Source organism: Eretmochelys imbricata, chromosome 11 (assembly GCF_965152235.1).
Source record: "Eretmochelys imbricata isolate rEreImb1 chromosome 11, rEreImb1.hap1, whole genome shotgun sequence".
Classification (NCBI taxonomy): domain Eukaryota; kingdom Metazoa; phylum Chordata; order Testudines; family Cheloniidae; genus Eretmochelys; species Eretmochelys imbricata.
This window is the reverse complement of record NC_135582.1, coordinates 80,052,557-80,073,994: the sequence shown is the minus strand read 5'-3', so window position 1 is coordinate 80,073,994 and position 21,438 is coordinate 80,052,557. Positions and strand designations below refer to the sequence as shown.

Genomic DNA, 21,438 nt, shown 5'->3' with positions numbered 1-21,438 from the left:
AATCTACACCATCCTCCAGATCATTTATGAAGATGTAGAAGGAGTTGGTGCTTTTCATTAGAGCTTTGCAGGAACCAGAAATTCCCTTTGGGAGAAATTCCATTTTTATTCTGAATCCAAAAGAAAAAAGAAGAAGAAAAGAGAAACTTCCTGCAAAACCAAACAAAGGTTAATAATTTGGGATCAATTTAAATATTTATTTTCGATACATTGTAATGTTATATTCTGATTTTGACTATTTCATTTTATAATTGATAATGCAATATACAACAAGCATTTTTATTAAACAAAGTTGCTTCAAACTGAAAAACAAAAAGGGAACAATTTAACTTCACTGAAATGCTTCACAAAAAAAGAAAATCAAAGTTGGCACATTCCCATGCAAAGTTTTGATTTAATCAAAATAACATTTTCCAACAGAAAAATTGTTCCATTAGAATTTTTTTTTTTTGACCAGCTCTAATTTGCATACATGAGTGAGTAAAGGACAAGGGAAATCGCAGGGCAATGGGGTATCTACGCTATGGATTTCTGGGTTAACAAAGGGAGGAGTTAGTCTCAGTTTGGACTCATCACACTTAGTTCAAAGCTACTCTGCAATCCGCAAAAACCAAAGAATACGAGACTGTGCCCAGAAAGGAAATGCCCAATGACTAAGCCAAGTTCAGTCAGCCCATTTCTGAGAACACGGGAAGTGAAACTCAACTCCTCTCATGTCTCTTTCCTGCACTAGAAGTCATGGCTGCTGCAAATCCAGCAAAAACTCTCCAGGATGAACTGACCTGTCCCATCTGTCTGGAGTATTTTCAAGATCCAGTATCTCTAGACTGTGATCACAATTTCTGCAGAGCCTGCATCACCCAGTGCTGGGAGAGCTTGGATACAGATGTCTCCTGCCCTCAGTGCAGAGAGGCCTTTCCCCAGAGGAACCTCAGACTTAACAAGAAGCTCAGGAATGTTGCAGAAGCAGTCAGAGAATTGAGGTTGCAGTCAGTGAAGGAACCAGAAGCAGAGACATTGTGTGAGAAACACAAGGAGCCTCTGAAACTGTTCTACAAGAAGGATAAAATCCTCATCTGCGTCGTGTGTGACAAATCCAAGGAGCACAGAGATCACTCTGTGATTCCTGCAGAGGAGGTTGCTGCTGAAGAATTCGAGGTAGGAATTTACTGACTAACCACCATTTTTATAGCTAGAGCCTTGGGAAACTCACCTGCTCTGCCCCTCCCACCACATCCCAGAGACACAAACTCCCTTTCATTGCTTCTCCCCTCTTGGGGCCAAGGAAGCAGTAGGATGCTGCTGAGGCTGTCCTCTGGGCACACATCCCCATCACGCTTTCCCTGCAGAACTGCTCACGCAGGCAGGAAGGGAGCCCCACCCTCATGAGACTTAGCGGGGGCACTGAAGTGGTGCTCCCATCCTACAGACCCTAGCAAGTCTGTTTGATAAAATCAGGGGTGGGATTGCAGGAAGCAGGGACTGGGTGGGAGGGAGCAGCACAGCAATAGGGCACTGTAGCAGGGTCACCGCCTCCAGCGTGCCCCCTCATGGCCCAGGGTGGCTCTGCAGAGGCCCTGCCTCAGTTTCCCTCTGAGGTTCCCAGAAACAATCCACAAAGGGTTGTGGTCAATAACACCCCTGCTCTCCCAGCAGGGACTCCCAGGACTTTTTGTCTGGAGTTTGGCCTTATCACCCTGAAGAAGGTCCAAGGCCTCCTCTGCCTTTTACACAGACCTCCTCCCTCTGGCCCTCCATAGGCCTCTGTTTTGGCTACCCCAGGCCTGATTGGAGCACATAACCCACCTGTGATGGGTTCAGTCACAGAGACCCCCTCGTGACGATCACTCGATGTGCTGGGGATACCACTGAGAACAACCCCCCTGCCAGAAAAGGTACCCCTTCTCTCCTGTCTTGCTGAGTTAAGACACTCCAGTCAGCTCCAGCACAGACCAAGGGGTTGGGCCACACCCCCCTGCAGTTTACTGAGAGGGAGATTCCCTCAGCCCAGGGGTTTCTCAGTTAACAGGGACTTTCCCAGCACACAATATTTAGTCTTTCTGGGAGACTAAACCCAAAATAAATCTGTTTTACTCTGTATAATGCTTATACAGGGTAAAATCATAAATTGTTCAACCCCTATAACACTGATAGAGAGAGATGCACAGCTGTTTGCTCCCCCCAGGTATTAATCACTTACTCTGGGTTTATTAATAAACAAAAGTGATTTTATTAAGTATAAAAAGTAGGATTTAAATGGTTTCAAGTAATAACAGACAGAGCAAGGAAGGTCACAAAAGTAAAATAAAACAAATTCACAAGTCTAAGCCTAATACATTAAGAAACTGATTACAGGTAATATCTCACCCTCAAAGATGTTCCAATAAGCATACTTCACAGACCGGATTCTTTCCTAGCCTGGGCCCAATCCTTTTCAGACCAAAGCTGTAGTTTATGGCCTGGGTCCAGCAACCTTGAGCCAGCTGAAGACAAAAGGGAGGGGCTGCAGGGCCTTTTATATTCTCTTTCTTGTGGGCGGAAACTCCTTTGTTCCTTTGCAAAATCACAGCAACAGTATGGAGTTTGTAGCCACATGGGCAAGTCACATGTCCATGAAAGAGTCAGCTTTTTGCAGGCGGACACCATTGTTTACATGTTAATTTGAATGTTCCCAGGAAAGCTCAGGTGTGGACTGGCGTCTCCCAACGCCCATTGTTAATTAAATGTTTGCTGATGGGCCACTCATATCTTATTTCCCTAAATTCAGACATAGAAAAGATACATGCAAACAAATAGGATGAATCTATTCAGTAGATCATAACCTTTGCAAAGATATGTTACATGGCATATTTAGCATAAAGCAAATTCCAGTTATGTCATATTTATAGTCATCAGCATATTTTCATAAAAATATGGAGTGCAATGTCACACCACCCACTCCTGGTCACTGGTCCTTCTTCATTGTCCCCACCTGCGTAGGAGAGCTGTCTATGTCACAGGTAGTGCTGAGACCCATCTCCCTTTCAAGGGCCAGCCACCCTGTGACCAGCATTGTCAACTGTCCACATCTCCTAGGGCCACAGGGAGAGAGTCCCCGTCCTGCGGATATCAGTTTGGGAATTTTGGCCATAGATTTCGATGTGCAAGCCTTGTGCCCATACAATTTTCTGTGTTGACATTCATAACAATATTTAATAGAATGCACTGGTTTCCCGTTGCAGTAGCATCTACGAGTCCCAGTGAGGGATTAGGGGCTTCTTGTGCCAGGCACTGTACAGACAAGTTAACCAAAGGGAGCTCACAGTCTAAAACCAGGACCATGTGCAGCAGGTGGATAAAGAAACAGCCTGGAGTGGGAGTGGGGAACTCGTAGGGATAGCTGAGTATATAAGTGATCTCAATAGTCTGTTTGCTGCCCGTTTCCTCGGTGCAGCGTGTAAGTGCCCATACTTTTCAATCTAGACTGTTTTAGGTGCTGGAATGGCAGCAGGCAGGAGGAGGAGTCCATGGCCCAGTCTCCCCTCCCTGCTGGGGGCTTGGCAGGGAGGTCAGAATTGGGCTGAGGGCGCTGATACCCCCTTGGCACTGGATCCCAAATGGTGGGTTGTGAAACTGCCAGAGGGTCATGGGAAGGTGGTAGATGAGTGGTGGGCTTAGTGCACAGGTGAGACCCTGGGGGGAGAGGGATTGCAGAGCTGAGCCCACCCTACACTCAGCCGCAGTGGTGACTCCTGTCCCACGGGGCTGGGTCCAGCTCTCCACAGAGGGAGTTATGGCCAGAAAGAACCCCGTGGGCAGACTCCAGCATGAAGCTTCTTGTCCCGTCTGTCTGGAGTATTTCAGAGAACCTGTCACTCTGGAGCGGGGGCACAATTTCTGCTGAGCCTGCATCATCCAGTGCTGAGAGAAATCAGGTATAGCCATCACCTACCCTCAGTGTAGACAAACTGTGAGCAGAGAAATCCCAGGCCGAAGAGGCAGCTGGCAGCTGTCATAGAAATAACCAAACAACTGAGTTTACAGGTAATAAAGGATGCAGGAGGGGAGAGGGTGTGTGGGGAACACCAGGAGCCTCTCAAGCTGTTCTGCGAAGAGGATCAAACTCCCATTTGCCTAGCGTGTGACAGATCCCGGGCTCACCGAGATCACACAGTCGTTCCCATAGAGGAGGCTGCAGAGGAGTACAAGGTAAGGAATTGCTGTCAAGTTTAATGAGTTATAGCTTTGGGTTTAATTACCAGTTAATTTAATCACATGTTGACAGTCACAGGTATAACGGCATCATTCTGCTTTGTAAAGCCTTCATTGTATGAGAGATGCTGTAAAGGGTAAATGATGGGGCAGTGTGGCAAGCCGGGCAAGAGATGAAGACTTTACATACAGATGTTTGATGTGGGATCTTTCATCTGAAATCCCGAATCCTTTTCGAAACTGCCTCCCACTGGTGAAATAAGGCAATTTTCTGCAGAACTGAAGCTGCTAAATGAGGAGTGAGGTTTAAATCACAAGAGCTGCAGGCCAGTCTGTGTGAGAGTGCTGCCTTCAGACTGGAGAAGGGGGAGTTACAAGCTGTGGTTATTGCTATTTGTATCATAGTATTTATTATTATTTACTTACATACAGACCTCAGACAAGATCCGACCTCTACTGTGCTGGGCCCTGCACAAAACCCAGTGAGGGACAATCCCTGGCCTGTTTATAGTCTAAGTAGATAAGACAGACAGAGGGTGGGAGAGGAATCTGAGGCACAACAAGGGGATGGGACTTGTCCAAGGTTACCGAGCAGCTCAGTGGCAGAGCTGGGAATAGACCCCAGGTCTCCCAGCGCCCAGTCCAGTACCCTAATCTCTAGGTCATGCTGCCTCCACAGCAGTGATGAAGTGTGGCCATTAGGAGGGAACAACACCTTGATAAAGGTCCTAGGCCCAGCAAGGAGATGAAGTTTCTCTTTGGGATTCTGAATTCCCACGTTGCTGGTCTGCACTAGAGGAGCTCGCTGGGCTGAACACGGGGTGGCCCCTGAGCACCTTGAGCTCCTGCACAAGAGGGCTCCAGGCAGTGCCGGTTCCTGTCAGATCTCTTTGGGATTGAACGTGATTGCAGCAAAGCTAACCCCTGGGTGGGGCTGCCCCGCGTCAGTCTGAGGGACCAACCACAGTGGCTCCATTGGTCCTCACGCTGCTCTCCCCCGGTGAGAGCCAGAACCCGCTGCTGCTGGCAGCTTTGCTGGGAGCTGTGGAATAGCTGCCCAGGCGGCATTGCCATGGGAAGGGCTCAGGACAGCTCGGACCAAGCCCAACCGTTCTCAACAAAAGCCAGAACGTCTAATGGGGTTTGCCCTACTACGACCAGTCCCGTCCAGCCAGTCCCATCCACAAGGCTTGAGAGCTTACAGTCAGTGGGAGTTGGGCTCCGCTGAGAATCCCAGCCCAGATTTCTCACCCGGCAGGCTTCTGGGATTGCTGTCACTTTGTCAGTTAAACCTTCTCCAAAACAGGTTGTTTCATACCGTGAAAGAAAATCCAAGGATGTGACCCCAGTTTCATGTTGGTGTAAATCAGGGGAGACATGAGGTCAAATATAAAACATTCCCAGGCTCCATGAATATTAATATGACTTAAAGTCCTTGGTCTCGCTGATGTCATAACCCTGCTTGGTTGTCCTGTCATCAATACAGTCAGTTGTTTGTTTATTTGTTTGTTTTTGATAAGGGTTGAAAAGGTTCCCCCCCCACACACACTCTGATCTATCAAAATAAAAATCAAACCACCCAAAACATTTCCATTTGTTCAGGAAAAGATCCAGGCCCATTTGCAGACTCTGAGGGAGGAGAGAGAAAAGTTTCTGGGATTTAAAGTGACTGGAGAGAAGAGGAGCCAGGAGTATCTGGTAGGTGCCCGTCATTTTTCACCTGCATTTGTAATGAGCTGGATGGAGGCCGTTCAGTCCTGGGTAAAGCAGAATTCAGTTAAGTGGGGAATAATCACAAGTAAATCAAAATGAGTTGTTTTAGCAGGAACTATTACTTAGGCTTACACCTTAAACTATTGTTCTTATCTACTGTGTATTAACGACTGTTAGTTTAATTAAACTCACTTTATAGGGAACAATTTACATTGATGAACTAACAGAATTTTGAATTAGAAAATCCAATGCACTAGAACATAAGCCCCAGGGACACGTGTTCACTTCTCAGTTTTCAGCCTCTCTAAGCCCAGAGTTTGGAGGAAAAGTTCTTTGTTTACTGTTTTGTGTTGCAGCCTAAATAGAAACAGGTATTCCTTGGTGCCGTGTGTTGGTTTCTTAATTGAACAATTATCCCTCTGCTCCTCTCTGGTTTACAGTCCCTTTGTGCTCATTTCCCTATTCCTGTCATTCGCCTTGTACACCTTAGGCCACGGTAAGGATTTCTTGTTTTACAGTCCTAGCTATTTTCTTATTTTCACTACAGCTCACTTCCTCCTTATTTCTTAAGTCTGTTTCTCTTTAATTACACTTTATCCTTTATTACACCATATTTCCTTCATATTTCCTTCTTACGTTACTTTTCTCATAGTTTTTCAAACAATGCTTTTTGAATAATTTCTTATATTGCAAAGGCCTTGTCCACACTACATAGCTTTCAGTGACATGGCCACGTCAACACAGCTGTGTCGCTAAAAGTCGGGGAGCGTAGCCGCTGTTTGTTGGCTCTTTTGCCGACAAAATACTCCCACCCCCAATGAGCGGCGTTCACGTTTTTGACAGGAGAGCGCTCCTGCCGACAACGTGCTGTTCACACTGGCACTTGCTGCAACAAAACGTTTGTCTTTCGGGGGAGAGGGTTTAGCACCTCTGAAAGACAAAAGATTTAGTCATTCAATTGCCAGTGTAGACATAGCCTTAGAAACTCCAGCTATTTTTCCTCTTGTTTAACTGTACTGTTCTTCCTTTTACTTTCCCTCTTTTCCCCACCTGCCATTCTTTCCTCTTACTGTCCCTTTGGTGGCTCCCCTACTGTTCCTATTACCCTCGTCTTTCCTGTTCCTCCTGAACTGGGCTTCAGCTCTGTTCCTGGCACCCCCGCGACGATGCATCTCAGCCACTGTGGTCCCTATCCACGGGCTCCCCACTTACTGCGTCCCTTCTTTTCTGGTGCCAGTCGCTGCCTGGCTCACTGCTGGCCTCTCTCTCTCTCCCAGCACTGGGAAGCCTCCCGCCAGACTCCACCAGCTGTTTCTGCTGCTCACAGCAGCACTCCACGGGGAGTGGCCACCTCCCCCCACCCCCGCTGTTTTTTTCCCTTTTATTTCCCCCCAAAAAACATAGGTGCTGGAACTAGGGGTTCTGGGGGTGCTGCCCCTGGGCTTGAAGGAGTGGTAACAACACAAATACATGGCTTCCGCCTTCAGCACCCCCCTATAAAGAGCATTTCAGCACCACTGCCCAAAAACTGTCCCCAGGCTTGAGCTCACCCCACCTCAGTGGTCCTGGAATACTTGGCGTTCTCGAGACTTCTCCCGGAGCAGCTGGTTTGGGCTCCCCTTAAAAAAAAAAAATTCTAAATCCCATGAGGCTGCCTCTGAGCCACAACCTGGCAGTGCTGCGTCCATTGCCCAGCAGCCTCCGGTACTGGTGGGGCCTTTACACACTGACGTGAGGCGTGAGGTGTGTCTGTAGGTAGAGTCCTTTGTGGCCTTGGGGAAAGTGAGCGTTTGTCAGTTGATCCCTGATCCTGGGACACTGTGTGGGTGTGTGTACGTGTAGATGCCTATGGGGGGGGCCTGTAAAACCCTCTCCCTAGAGAAGGGTAACGTCTTCCTCTTCACAGTCTATCATTTCATTTCAATCAATGAATCGATTTCCAGCTTTTGTGGCTTCGATGAAAATCTTCCCAAGGTGAACTGAACGTATCCAGTGCAGCGCTCGATGCCTGAGTCTGTACGTTTTTATTGAATTGTTTCCTTCTTTTCTTCTCTGTCAAGGTAATTCTGTGGAGATCTGGGAACCTAACAGAACTTTCCATTGTCTGGATTTTTTTAAACGGGGGGCGGGGAATTGGGTAGAACCAAAAATGAACCTTTAAAAAATTTTGAGCAGATAAAAAAAATAATATTTTTTCTTGGACAAATGACATCTTTCACTTTGATAAACTCAAAATGTTTTGTTTCGATCTGGACCATTTTTTAAAATGATATAATTATATTAAATATAAGGAAATTTTAATAAATTTATTTCAAATAAAAAAAATCAAGCTATTTTCTTAAGAAATAGTTGAAATAAATGTCTTGATTTTTTCAAGATTTTTATTTATTTTTTACCAAACAGCAAATTTACATGAACTCATGAAACATTTCAGAGGTGACAAAACTGCATTTTCCCTGAAGAAAAGTTTAGTGCAAAAAAATTTCGCCTAGATCTAGTGCTGAGTCCTGAATCCCACTGCCTTGGGGTCTCTTATCTCTGAGGTCCCTGATAACACACTATCCTGACCAGGTCGCACATGGAAATATCTCCGTAAGAGAGATAGAGGCCAAATGGGAAGGTGTGAGAAAATCCTCTCCCTCGTGGGATACAGGGCATAGTCTCCCACAAGGTATAGTCAAGTGTTTGATGTCTTAGAGTTTGAAAAGAAAGTCTCCCTCCTGCACACTCAGCACTCCATGCAAGGACCCCAGGCTCCGTCCATGTCCCTGACCAGCCCTTTCCCTACTGCTTTACAGAAACAGACCCAGGCCGAGAGGCAGAAGATTGCATGTCAATTTCAGCAACTGCGGCAGTTCCTGGAGGAACAAGAGCGACTCCTGCTGGCCCAGCTGGACCAGTTGGACAAGGAGATTGTGAACATACAGAATGAATATTTCACTAAACTTTCTAAGAAGATTTCCCATCTCAGTGAGCTGATCAGTGAGATGGAGGAGAAGGGTCAGGAGTCAGCGAGTGAATTCCTGCAGGTGAGACCAAGTCAGAGAAACATCCCAGATCCCAAACAAAAGGACAGCTCCTGAATCCTGGACACTGGGGTCAAGCGGTCAGAGAGGACAGCATAACTCAGTGTGTGCATTGCACAAATGTGAGTTACAATTGTTCTTTCAAGAGATAGAGACACTTTTATATTAGAAATGGAAAAGCCTCATTAGCTCAGTGTATCCATGACCCTTGTCCTTTTTACCCTATATCTGCAAAATCCCTTCCCTGAGATCCCAAGTGTGTGACTCAGGTAGGACTGAGATTCTCTCTCTCTCTCTCTCTGTCTTTTCTAGGACATTGGAAGCACCTTGAGCAGGTATGTGGCTCTTTCTCACTCCCACACATACTTCTTATGCTGGAAAAAAGCTTGGAAACCATGTTAACACCACATCTCCTCAGGGTCACACAGCAAAATGGGTGGGGCAGGGTCACATTTTGGATACCAATCTCCGATTAACTTAATCCTGAGAGTCTCACCTTTTTATAGAAGAGTCTGGGATTATCTATTGAATTGGATGCTACATCCCTGGGGGACTTGCTGGCTCAGGATTCTGGGGACGGAATAGGAGTGCTGAGGTACTGGTTACCATAGGCACCCATGGGAAAAAATTAGCAGGTTCTCTGCACCCACTGACAACCAAGGTCCCCATGCCCCCCCTGAGTGTGCCACGTTCATGCTCCTCCCCCTCCCTCTCAGCGCTTCCCTGCCACCGGCCCGCCACCAAACAGCTGTTTGGCGGCACTTAGGATGCTCCAGGAGGGAGGGGGAGGAGCAGGGACACGGTATGCTTGGGGGAGGAGGCGGAGAAGAGGTGGGGCAGGGGCGGGGACTTGGGGGAAGGGGGTGGAATGGGGGCGGGGTGGGAAAAGGCAGGGCAGGGACGGGACATGGCCAGGGTGGGGTGGGGGTCCAGCACCACCAGGCAGAGGGGAAGTCAGCACCTATGCTGGTTACAATTTAACCCAGGTCTGCTGCGATAAAGAGAGATCCCACCTGAGGACTGTTTGGAGACCAGTGTGGAATGAGCTGGGTAGGGGGGAGTTGGTGTATCAGTCTAGTTCCTAATGGACAGATTTCTACAGCACTTAGCACTGGAATCTCCTATCCATCAGAAGCATAGAGGCCAGGGAGTGAATTGGCCATGGAGACTCAATTCCCCTTTTAACAAGAAATTATAATGTATCACTAAATGAAATATAAGAATGTGAATTTTTTTCTTTCCAGGTGTGAGAAGGGGAAGCTCCAGAAGTCAGTGGAGATTTCTCCTGAACTGGAAAAGGGGCTCAGCAATTTCTCCCAGAAATATATTTGCTCTTAGGGAGACTCTGAGGATGTTCAAAGGTACTAAGACAGGACCTAGGAAGGGAAAGTGGAATATGCCTCTGAGACTGGGAGGAGATGGGCTCTGGCCAATTAGATGACATATCTATTTAATAAAATGTGGAAAGTAGAGAAATTGAGCAGATGTAGCAGGGGCCCAGGCATCAGGATGTTTCAAATTAATTCATGATTTACCAAAGGTCACAACATTAAGGTCCAAATTTAGCCAAATGGCCTAAATTGTGCCCCTTGAGTTTATCTCTCCCAGTTACAGAGCTGGCAAAGCCTGTCGGGCCCAATGAATTAGGGGTGATTCTCTAGCTGGATCTCAGGACTTCCCCAGCCTGTGCCTGCACTGCCCTCTGAAGCCACTAAATAGGGGAGTCACAGATTGGCCTTCTCTATCCCTTTGCCAGTTCAGGATGAATTTGGCCCATTGAGTTGACCCTCTTCCATCTCAGATTTCCCCACTTATAAAATAATTTTATCATTATTCATATTTCAGTCTATGGAGGGGAAAGGGCCCCATTGCGCTGAGCTCTGCAGAGTGCTGAGTAAATAGACCCAAAAAGTTTACAATTCAGAGCCCTGACTGCAAATTCTTAACATCCCATGAATGTCAAAGAGACCAAAGTGTGCAAAGCTACTTTCGCCCTAAACTTTTTGCAGGATCTGGGTCTAAGTTATGGCACAATGCAACTGGTGAATGAGACAAACCAGCTGGGGTTGGGGGGTGGATGATGAGGGGAAAGGATATCTCTCCTAGAGATTGCATCTCACAGGTGGTTGTGTGGCTTAATGACAGTTGACTCCATTGCTGTGAGACGTCTGAATAAAAGAGGAAAAAGGAGGTTTCAGACTAGTTTATATTGATATTAAAGCCCTAAGTGTGTGTCTGTGCCTCGGTTTGTTTTTTGGTTGTAATTAAAACACAGTTATATTGGTTTAGAATAAGAATGCGGTTACACATACGACAGCATGAAAGCTCATCTTTCTTATCCTTTGCCCCTCCAGCCACTCTGCCATCTGAACTGGAGACAAAAAGAGAGAAATCCCTAGGGTCACGCAGATTGGGTGAGATTTCAGCTGGAGACTATCTTTAAATTATGAGAAAATTCCCACAAAAATATGTTGATAAAATCAACCAAACTGACAGCGGTCATGCCATACACAGCCCTAAAAATAAAAGCATGTAATGCTAAGGAGATCCCAAGCTGAAGTCAGACAAACAATCCTGAAGCCAATTGCCAACCTTAGTGCTGAGTTCGTGCCCATGCCAATGATCAGAAACACTCGCACTGACCAACATCCAAACACCTGAACACTGATCCTGGCATTTTCATAGGCATTCGTTGACCTTTTTAATGTTATATTCAGAGTGATGAACAGAAAAACCTCTCCCCTGAGGGCTGACACATCCCTCTCCTTTGCCCCTTCTCCAATATCCTCCCTTTCCTGTGGGTTCTTCCGTCCTAAGTGCAGGACCCTGCACTTATCCTTATTGAACCTCATCAGATTTCTTTTGGCCCAATCCTCCAATTTGTCTAGGTCCCTCTGTATCCTATCCCTGCCCTCCAGCATATCTACCACTCCTCCCAGTTTAGTATCATCCGCAAATTTCCTGAGAGTGCAATCCACACCATCCTCCAGATCGTTTATGAAGATATTGAACAAAACCGGCCCCAGGACCGACCCCTGGAGCACTCCACTTGACACCGGCTGCCAACTAGACATGGAGCCATTGATCACTACCTGTTGAGCCCGACAATCTAGCCAACTTTCTTCCCACCTTATAGTGCATTCATCCAGCCCATACTTCTTTAACTTGCTGACAAGAATACTGTGGGAGACCGTGTCAAAAGCTTTGCTAAAGTCAAGAAACAATACATCCACTGCTTTCCCTTCATCCACAGAACCAGTAATCTCATCATAGAAGGCGATGAGATTAGTCAGGCATGACCTTCCCGTGGTGAATCCATGCTGACTGCTCCTGATCACTTTCCTCTCATGTAAGTGCTTCAGGATTGATTCTTTGAGGACCTGCTCCATGATTTTTCGGGGACTGAAGTAAGGCTTACTGGCCTGTAGTTCCCAGGATCCTCCTTCTTCCCTTTTTTAAAGATTGGCACTACATTAGCCTTTTTCCAGTCATCCGGGACTTCCCCCGTTCGCCACGAGTTTTCAAAGATAATGGCCAATGGCTCTGCAATCACAGCCGCCAATTCCTTCAGCACTCTCGGATCCAACACGTCCGGCCCCATGGACTTATGCACGTCCAGCTTTTCTAAATAGTCCCTAACCACCTCTTTCTCCACAGAGGGCTGGCCATCTATTCCCCATGTTGTGATGCCCAGCGCAGCTGTCTGGGAGCTGACCTTGTTCGTGAAGACAGAGGCAAAAAAAGCATTGAGTACATTAGCTTTTTCCACATCCTCCGTCACTAGGTTGCCTCCCTCATTCATTAAGGGGCCCACACTTTCCTTGGCTTTCTTCTTGTTGCCAACATACCTGAAGAAACCCTTCTTGTTACTCTTAACATCTCTCGCTAGCTGCAGCTCCAGGTGCGATTTGGCCCTCCTAATTTCATTCCTACATGCCCGAGCAATATTTTTATACTCTTCCCTGGTCATATGTCCAACCTTCCACTTCTTGTAAGCTTCTTTTTTATGCTTAAGATCTGCTAGGATTTCACCGTTAAGCCAAGCTGGTCGCCTGCCATATTTACTATTCTTTCGACACATCGGGATGGTTTGTCCCTGTAACCTCAACAGGGATTCCTTGAAATACAGCCAGCTCTCCTGGACTCCTTTCCCCTTCATCTTAGTCCCCCAGGGGATCCTACCCATCCCAGTTGTGCACGTCTCTCTTTCAGTGATATAGAGGGCGAACATTTTATGAGTTTACCCTGTATAAGCTTTATACAGAGTAAAACGGATTTATTTGGGGTTCAGGCTCCCAGAAAGGCTGAACACTGGGTGCTGGGAAAGTCCCTGTTAACTGAAAAGCCCCACGGCTGAGTGAATCTCAGTTTCTGTGAACTGCAGAGGGGCGTGGCCCAACCTCTGAGTCTGGGCTGGAGCTGAATTGGAGTGTCTGGCTCAGCAAGACAAGAGTGGAGGGGCACCCGTTCTGGCAGGAGGGTTGTTCTCTGTGGTACCCCAGAGCATCAAGTGACAGTCTCAAGGGGGTCTCTGTGACCGAACCCATCACAGATACTATCTATGGAGAGGGTGCAAAATAGACAGAATATTCATGATGTTAATTTGATAGTCCCCAAATATGGCATGTGGTTGCCATATCTGTCACCCAGAGTTCACAGGTGAATGTTATACACTGTCCCTATCATCGCTGAATAGGGCTGAACACTTCTCACAAGCACCTTGGGTATAATGGGTAATGGGGAGGGGGGGCTGGTTCTCTGACACACCAAGGACTTTTCATGCTGCTCCAGTGCAGTGCCCTCCCTGACTGCTGTAAGGATGGTGTAAGGGCCAGCAGGATATGAAAAGAGATCATTGCCATTGTGCAGGTAAAGTCAGAAGTCAGATAATGAAGAGGGAGAAGGAGGCAGATAGAAAAGTGCAGGGGGCAGAGAACCAGCCATTGTGGAACTGAACAGAAAGGGGGGGTCTCTGGGCAGAGACTCAGCATCCAGAGCAACAAAGAGAGCTGGTTAAATTAGCAGAATGGAAATCACAGCAGGAGGGAATCAAAATGTCTGTGTAGCTGTGGGGACAACCCCGGGGGTGCCATGGGATACGATAAGACTTTCACTGAGGACACAGAATGAAGAAGGTCTCACTTCTCACCCCTAGACGGCTGTGCCTAGTGCAGTGTGAATGACTTGTGGGTTTTAATTTCATAACTGGAGAGTTGGGAAGTCATGATTTGTTTGTGGCTGAAGAGTCTGATCTGTGACTTACATGGTCCAGCGGTGTAGTGTAGCGGAATTGTGTAGTGTCCTTTTAAATAGTTTGTGAGCCCAGTAACGGCGCTCACCATGTTCTATGTCTTAGAAGCCTCCAGTCAGAGCAGCAGCGTGTGTATAGATAAACACCATCACTAGGACCCAGCTGTGCTCTGCGGTTTATGGTCGTTGTGTAAAGAGCAAAAGACCAGGGCTGGATTTAGGGGCAGGCGACCCTGCCAACCACCTGGAGTGCCAGGATTGGTGGGCGCCAGGCTTGGGGGGTGCCAGGCTTGGGGTCCTGTGTCTGTTAGTGACAAAAGGGAAAACAGAATGTTTGAAGTGAAATGTTTCAAGTATAGATGTTAGTACATTCCAGTTATTCCTACAATTAAAAATTTTCTTTGAGGAAACTTTTTTTTTTTTGCTTATATAGGCATGAATAGATACAGATGTACAGATCCTAGCATGCACATTTATTGTCTTATATGACAGGGATAAATCATGCATGCAAATCGTGCATCAAAGCCATGAAATGGGCTACAAATACAATAAAAGAAAAGTATTCAAAAATTTAACAAATGGAAGGGGGGGGCAACAAAGAAACGCTCCTCGCCGAGGGCACCATTTGGTCTAGGGCTGGCGCTGCAAAAAGCAGACGTGGTTTACGAGACAAGGCAGTGAAGCGAGGTGGATGGTGATGACCAGCAACAGAACATCAGCAAACCCAGCGAGGAGCCGAGAGCTCCTACCTGACACCAGACTGTGAACCTGTAGAGCGAGGCAGAGAGCGACGTAGCCGGGCAGAGCGGAGCTCACTGTGGAGCTGGGAGAGAACAAGGGAACCTTCCCCATCATCGTAGCTGGGTCTGGGGAACAGGAGAAATAACAAACCAGATGGTGAGTGAGCGGGACGCGGTGACAGCGACACAGGGCAGTGGGGAGGAGGTAACAAGCACCAGAAGGGAAGGGATTTCCCCCACAGGTCTCGCCTGCCTGGCTCTGAGCAGGGTCAGATGTCACTGGGCCAGCAGCCGGTCCATACCACACTCACACCATGGCTGCACCTGTGGAGATGTCTGGTGTAATTTAGATTGCCATAGGACATCTACACTGAACACATCACCGGCCACCGACAGTGCCAGGAGGCATGAGCTGGAGCGACATGGTGCATCAACGATGAGAGAGGGACCGAGAGACTTTGTCCGTTGGACCATATGAACTGGAGCCATAAACTCACTGAACGTTAAATCTCTCCAAATGAGGGTCAATCCATCCTCATCATCGCATTCACTCACTGTACTCCACACCTGAACATAGCCATTATATGAACAACATACCCTCATACCTCAATGTCTGTCCTTTGACCCGTTAACCTTTTACCCCCAATCGGGGATATTGCAGATTATGTATTCCTTAGCCACCCGATCTTAAACCGAACTTCGCACCCCTTGATAATCTGTACGTTATTCCCTGATAACCTGAAACGTTTGTGCTTAAATTCTGTACCGTTCACTTTTTTAAAAAACATCATCTTAATAAAAATTTTAAATCTGTAAACTCTCCAGGGCAAGGATGGCTCCTCACTAGTGGTGTGTCCAGGGCACAGCACAATGGGGCCCGCATCTTGGTTGGGCCATTTAGGTGTTACTGTAATATAAATAAATAAATAAATAAGAAAGGAGGTATTAAGGAGAGCAAGTGAGTGCAAGCAATGCCTCTGAGCATGGTAGGAATGGCCCCTTATTGCTGTAGGAGAAAGCAGCGCCATCTCCCAGCCACACCTGTCTTGGGTGAGGGCATGGGCAGTAGGTATCACAGGCCAGGGAGGCTCAGCCTCCCCAAACAGCCCAGCCTGCCCAGCCCAGCCCATGCTCTGCCCCCAGCCCCCACCTGCCTGCTTCCAGTTCCCTCTTTTCCGCTGGGACTTGGGCAGGGGCAGCCAGCATGTGGCTGGGACTTGGGGCAGCTGGGGCCGGTACAAGCACCAGCCTATGGCCAGGACTCAGGGTGGTGCTCCGGGGCTGGGGGTGGCTGGGGTGGCCTGGGACTGGGGGGGCAGTGGCTATGGTGGGGGTGCACCGGCAGGGAGGGGGGCGGGGACTTGGGCAGAATGGGAGAGGCCCAGGGCTAGGGTCCTGCAACGGGCAGGTCACGTGCTGCCCATAGGTGAGGGCTCTCTGAGGAGCTCCCTAAGAGCAAATCAGCCCCCGGCCCCAGTGATTTTACATGTCAGTGACCCACCCAACATCTCCAGGGTTGGTGCAATGTCAGGGTTGAATTATGATCAAGGTCACCACATCTCTGTGGCCCCTCAGTGCCGCAACATTTAAACAATTCTAAAGTGAGATTCCCAGAGGCGGTACGGTCTGTGGTCCTGTCTCTGACAGCCGGGAACACGTAGCCTGTAGGGTCCTTAGGCTTCCTAGGTGTGTCTGCAATCTGCGGGTACCGGGTGTAGGAGTGCCCAAGTGACTGCATACGCTGGGCATCACCTCTGGCTGGCTGGGGGCTCACTGGAGGGCTCGTGGGTCTCTTTTTGGAGTCTTTTTCCTACGTTCACCCTCTGGAGGGAGAAGGCTGCGGCGCTGGCATGCATGGCCAAGGAGACTTGGGACCAGGTCAGTCGCCTCTTGGATGGCTTCCTCCGTACGGAGAAGTTTTGATTTTAGTTCCTGGTATTTTTCAGGATCTGTGTGAAGGGGTGTACCGGCCCCTCGTTAGGCCACCAGGGACAGACCAGTCGCTGCAGGCCTCAGAAGGCCACGTCCCCTCAGCCTTGCTGCACCCGCTCCCAGTGGAAGCGACAGATAAAAGGAGGCGGCCCAGCCCAGTCTGGGCCGGCTGAGGAGGAGGAAGGACGTGTGTTGCAAGCTCCTGCAGAGAGGCCGGAGGCTCCCCAAGCAGTGGGAACCTGAGACCCGGACTACACTGTGAGCAGCCAGGCAAGCGCAGAGGTTGACAGGGATGCTGAGCTGCGGCGAGCCGGGAGGTGTATGAGAAGCGCCCTGGGGTAGGAAGTGACCCAGAGAACGTAGTAGGAGCTGATGGTTCATCCCTTAACGTGGAATTCCCTGGCTTCATCGGGCCCTGGGTCGGAACCCGGTGGAGCTGGATGGGCCCGGGTGACCCTGCCGCTCCCCCACTTCCCGCTAGGTTTGGCTACTGTTTGTTCTGCCCGGCCCAGAAGGTCAGGAACCCGAACTGTTACTGTCAGCCACAGGCAAGAGGCTCGGAGGCTACAGACTGCTTGTTCTACCCTGCCTGTGGGTTGATATTTGCTCAGCCCTGCCAGGGATCCTGAGACCCCACTGTTGCAATTATTTGATCCCACAGGGAGTCCAGACACGTGTGTGACGGCATGGGCGGCGGGTGAAACCTGGGCTTGGGGAAGCTAGCCCCTGGCCTGGCCCATCCCTTCTGCCTGAGGCTCTTCCCCTCCCACCAGAGCCCAGAGCCCCACCCTGCACGGCCACCACCGACTCCCCCCACCCCCGGGCTGCCTGAGTGCCCCCAGCCCCAGAGTGCCAGGCGGGTGGCGCAGCCCTGCTCCCGCAGCCCCGGAGCACCAGGCAGTTGGGGTGGGTGGTGTGGCCCCCCTACCCCAGTCCCAGAGCACGGGCAGTTGGGCAGGCAACATGGTCCCCCTCCTCCAGCCCTGGAGCACCAGGTGGGCATCTCCCCTTAGCCCCAGAGCACCCCCTCAGCCCCGGAGTGCCGGGTGGGAGGGCAGGCAGCATGCCCCCCCACCAGAGCACAGGCCGGCCCCCAGTGGCCCCAGCCTGGGGCCCTGGCCATGGGGGGGAAGAGCCCCCCACAGCACAGCACCAGGAAGCAGGAAGAGGCCTGGGGGTGGCGCGTCAGTGGGGCCATGCAAGGCTGTTTGGGGAGGCTCAGCCTTTCCCGGCCTTCGATCCCCACTACCTCTGTGTGAGGAAGTGTACGACCTCCACACTGGATCTATGAGCGTGGCCCCCTTTGACAAACAGCCCCCCACCCCCCATCACAATCTGACGTTCAGTTGGTGAGAGAAACCATTAAAACGTGAGTCTACAATTCCCTGGTCCTCTTTGCTCCTAGACTTAGGGCTAGATTCAGAAAGATTTAGGCGCTTTTCGTCAGTAAAACTTTCGTTGGCCCAGGGTGTGTTTTTTTCAAACTCTTGGCCGACCCAGAAGTTGTACTGATAAAAGTGAAGCGTAAACACAACCCTGGAATGTGACTCACAAAAGCCAGCACACTACGCATGGAACTGCCTACGCTAGACACTGGGAGGTGCCAGCCACAGCCAGGAACCCTCTTTGGAGATACCCGCCTCTGCTGGTTTTGCAAGAAGCCAGGGGAAGCGACACTTCCCTCGCACCTTTTTAGCCCCCTGGTTAGAGCGCTCACCTGGGATGTGAGCGACCCAGGCGACAGCCCCCCTCTGCCTGAGGGTGAGAAGGGATTTGGACAGGGATCCGCTCTTTTTAGGAGCGTGCTCTGAGCACTAAGCTATGGGATACTGTGTTGCGAGGCCCCGTCAGTCTGTCCTATTGAAGCTGTTGCCCTCTGGATAAATAATTAAAGCTGAATTGGAGCAGGGGGACTGGACTCTGGTCTCCCACCTTGTGGGTGGGTACGCTAACCACCCTCCGATAGCGTCAGTCTCATGCGTGTGTTTTCTTGTGCTCTCTCCCTCTCCTTCAAAGAGTGATCTGGGCCAGAGCCTGAGAGAGGGAACATAAACTTGAGTAGGACCCGCTTGCCGGGGGGTTACAGCACTGACCAGCGTCCAGGCCTGTGTCCCCAGTGCAGCTTTAACTGGAGAGACAGGGAACGCCTCACATCAGCATAGCCCCATGGTTCGAGCACCCTCCTGAGTCACCAGCTGCCCGGGGGGCTCTTACCATAACCCAGTTGTGGCTCTGAGGCCCCGTCCCCGTCTGGAACCAGGTCGGGGGAAGAGCCGTGCAGACAGCTGTGGGGAGCTGCAGACCCCCCACCTGCCCTGGCCCGGGCGATGGAGGGTGGGGATATGGGCTGGGGGCTGTTCTCAGGCCCACCCAGTCTGGGCACACGGGGGGGGTCTGTGGCTCCCCAACCCTGCTCTGGCTTCCAGCTTGGCTGTGGGGGGAGGACCTTCAGGGAAAGAGGAGGGGCAGGGGCAGGGCCATGGAGGGAGCAGGAGCTCCTGGCCCCCCATTTTTGGGAAGGCTCCGCTCCCCTGTGCTGAAGGCCTTTTCTTCCCCTGGTTTGTGACTTGCTCTGGGGCTCATGCGGGAGATAGGCACCGGGCGCCTACAATATGGCAGCAGGGCACGTGCCCAGAGACAGAAACATAGTCAAAAGCTTAGGTGCTGAGTGAGTTTAGACCCCTGCATTTTCAGCTGGAATTTTGTGCGCCACTGGGGAGCCTAAAACGGGAACTTGGCCTGGTGCCTAAACCCCAGACTTAGCTGCCTGGCTCCTTTTGTGCCTCGGGACCTTAGTAAGGAAGGGAAGGGAAGAGAAACACACACACGCACACGCCATCATAACCTCACCTAAGGAAAATGACATAGGGTCATTACCTGCCCATCGCATCTAACATTAAAGAAAGCAGATGAGAGGAAGGGAGGCCAGCACTGTGGATCTCTGAATTTGCATGGCCACTTCCACAGCCTTGTTTATTTTCAGAGTAAGGAGGTGCCTGTTGACCCCTATGGCCTTTTGGCAGTAACAGCTCATCTAGATTAAGTACTCTAAGGAAATCTCAGCCAGAGCCATTTACCTGGAGCTCCCCTACCTGCTGAATCCCGGAGAGACCTTTTCCAGCTGTTTCTGCCTCTGCAGGGCGCTCCTACCCACAGCCATTTGAGGAAGAGTTGGTCTCACAATTGTCCATTTCCCTTGCTGAGGCTGTCTCATCCATTCCATTCAGGGAGTCCTGGAGCCCAGGGGCTTGAGGCCGGATTCTTCATGCTTTATTGATTCATTTAAGGTATTTTAAACTGTCCTGCTTCCAGATGCTTCCACCTGCTGCAAAAATGAAAGTAAGAAACTGGCTGGAAAATTAGTCATAGACTGCCTGGCACACGTTGATTGCTGCACAGAGATCAAAGTTCTCTTAAAGAGGCATACACCTGCAGTAAGTACCAAGATGGCAGGTCTGGTGCCAGCAATCTCAGTGATCCATGTGAGCCAACCTGGGGTGTGTCAGCCCTGAAACCTGCTTTTCCTCCTCTCCACTGATCACTATAACAACAATAAATTCTGTTTATACCACACCTTCTGCCTCAGCTTTCTGCTCCCGATCTGAGCAGCTACTCAAAGTTTGGGGCCCTGTGGGTTTTTCCAGGTGGGAGAAGAAATTGAAGGTGGAACATGATATCTTTGGGGCAATCTTGTTTATTTACAAGGAATGGACAAAATTGGGTTTTCCTGAACGTGGAAGGAACCAGCAACAGGTTTCTTGCTCACAACACCCAAACCATTCTTCAGCGAGCACCCCAAAACCGCTCTGCAGGCTTTTCCCATGGCTGTGCTGCCAGCTGTTTGGACACGCTGTGGCCTTGTCTACACGGCCACTTACAGCCCTGAGACTTTCCTCGCTCAAGGGTGTGAAAAAACACCCCCTGAGCGATGCAGGTTTCAGCGCTGGAAAGGGGCCGTGTAGACAGTGCACCAGTCCTGGGAGCTACGCCCTTCGTGGCGATGGCTCTTTACAGCGCTGGGAGAGCTCTTGCTCCATCGCACCACTTTAACGTCAGCTGTGTAGACATACCCTCTGTCTGTCTGTCTGGCTGGCTTGTCCCTCACCCACCCTTACTCTAAGACAATACTTCACTCTGGAGCCCTCTGCTGACAGACTCAGAATGGCTGGTTGGCTCACACACACCTTTGTCGCAGGTGGGGCTGTTCAGCTGGAGCGTCCAGCTAGCTCAGACGAAGGGTGGAGGTTACAGCAGTTTAAATGAGCTCTAATCTGACGCTCAGCGGAAAACTAGCCTGTGACCATGTTATTAAAGACTCTGTTGTAATCCGTACACACAAGGGGGCTGGATGAAGGTTTCACAGTCACCAGCAGTACTGGCATTTCCTCACTTATGACCGAGCGCTTGACTTCACAACCTGAACATTCTTTTAACGTTGTTGTTTTGCATGTAATTTCCCAGGTTTTAAAAAATAATAAATGGGGGAAAAAATAGAAATAGTTTCATCGGCACCAGCCACCAGAGCAGTGTGAGCACGGGAGAGAAAGTGTCGCTGCTCTCAGGGCAAGTGCCTGGCACCCCAGGAA

The 21,438-nt window shown here is 49.7% G+C and overlaps 1 protein-coding gene and 1 long non-coding RNA gene across 2 annotated transcripts; one reads left to right on the top strand and one right to left on the bottom strand.

The window, feature by feature from the left end:
• The first annotated feature begins 738 nt into the window (after positions 1-738).
• Positions 739-11,164, top strand: LOC144271884 (zinc finger protein RFP-like). Its single transcript, XM_077829488.1, is given in 7 exon segments — positions 739-1,158; positions 3,958-4,188; positions 5,794-5,889; positions 8,703-8,933; positions 9,243-9,265; positions 10,175-10,259; positions 10,261-11,164. Coding segments are annotated over 7 exon segments (1,197 nt in total). The 3' UTR covers positions 10,372-11,164.
• A 3,474-nt stretch (positions 11,165-14,638) lies between these two features.
• LOC144272254 (uncharacterized) lies at positions 14,639-20,146 on the bottom strand. Its single transcript, XR_013347522.1, has 2 exons — positions 19,945-20,146; positions 14,639-15,046 (listed from the first exon to the last, which is right to left on the bottom strand). It is a non-coding gene; the product is annotated as an uncharacterized LOC144272254 (long non-coding RNA).
• Between the last annotated feature and the right edge of the window lie 1,292 nt (positions 20,147-21,438).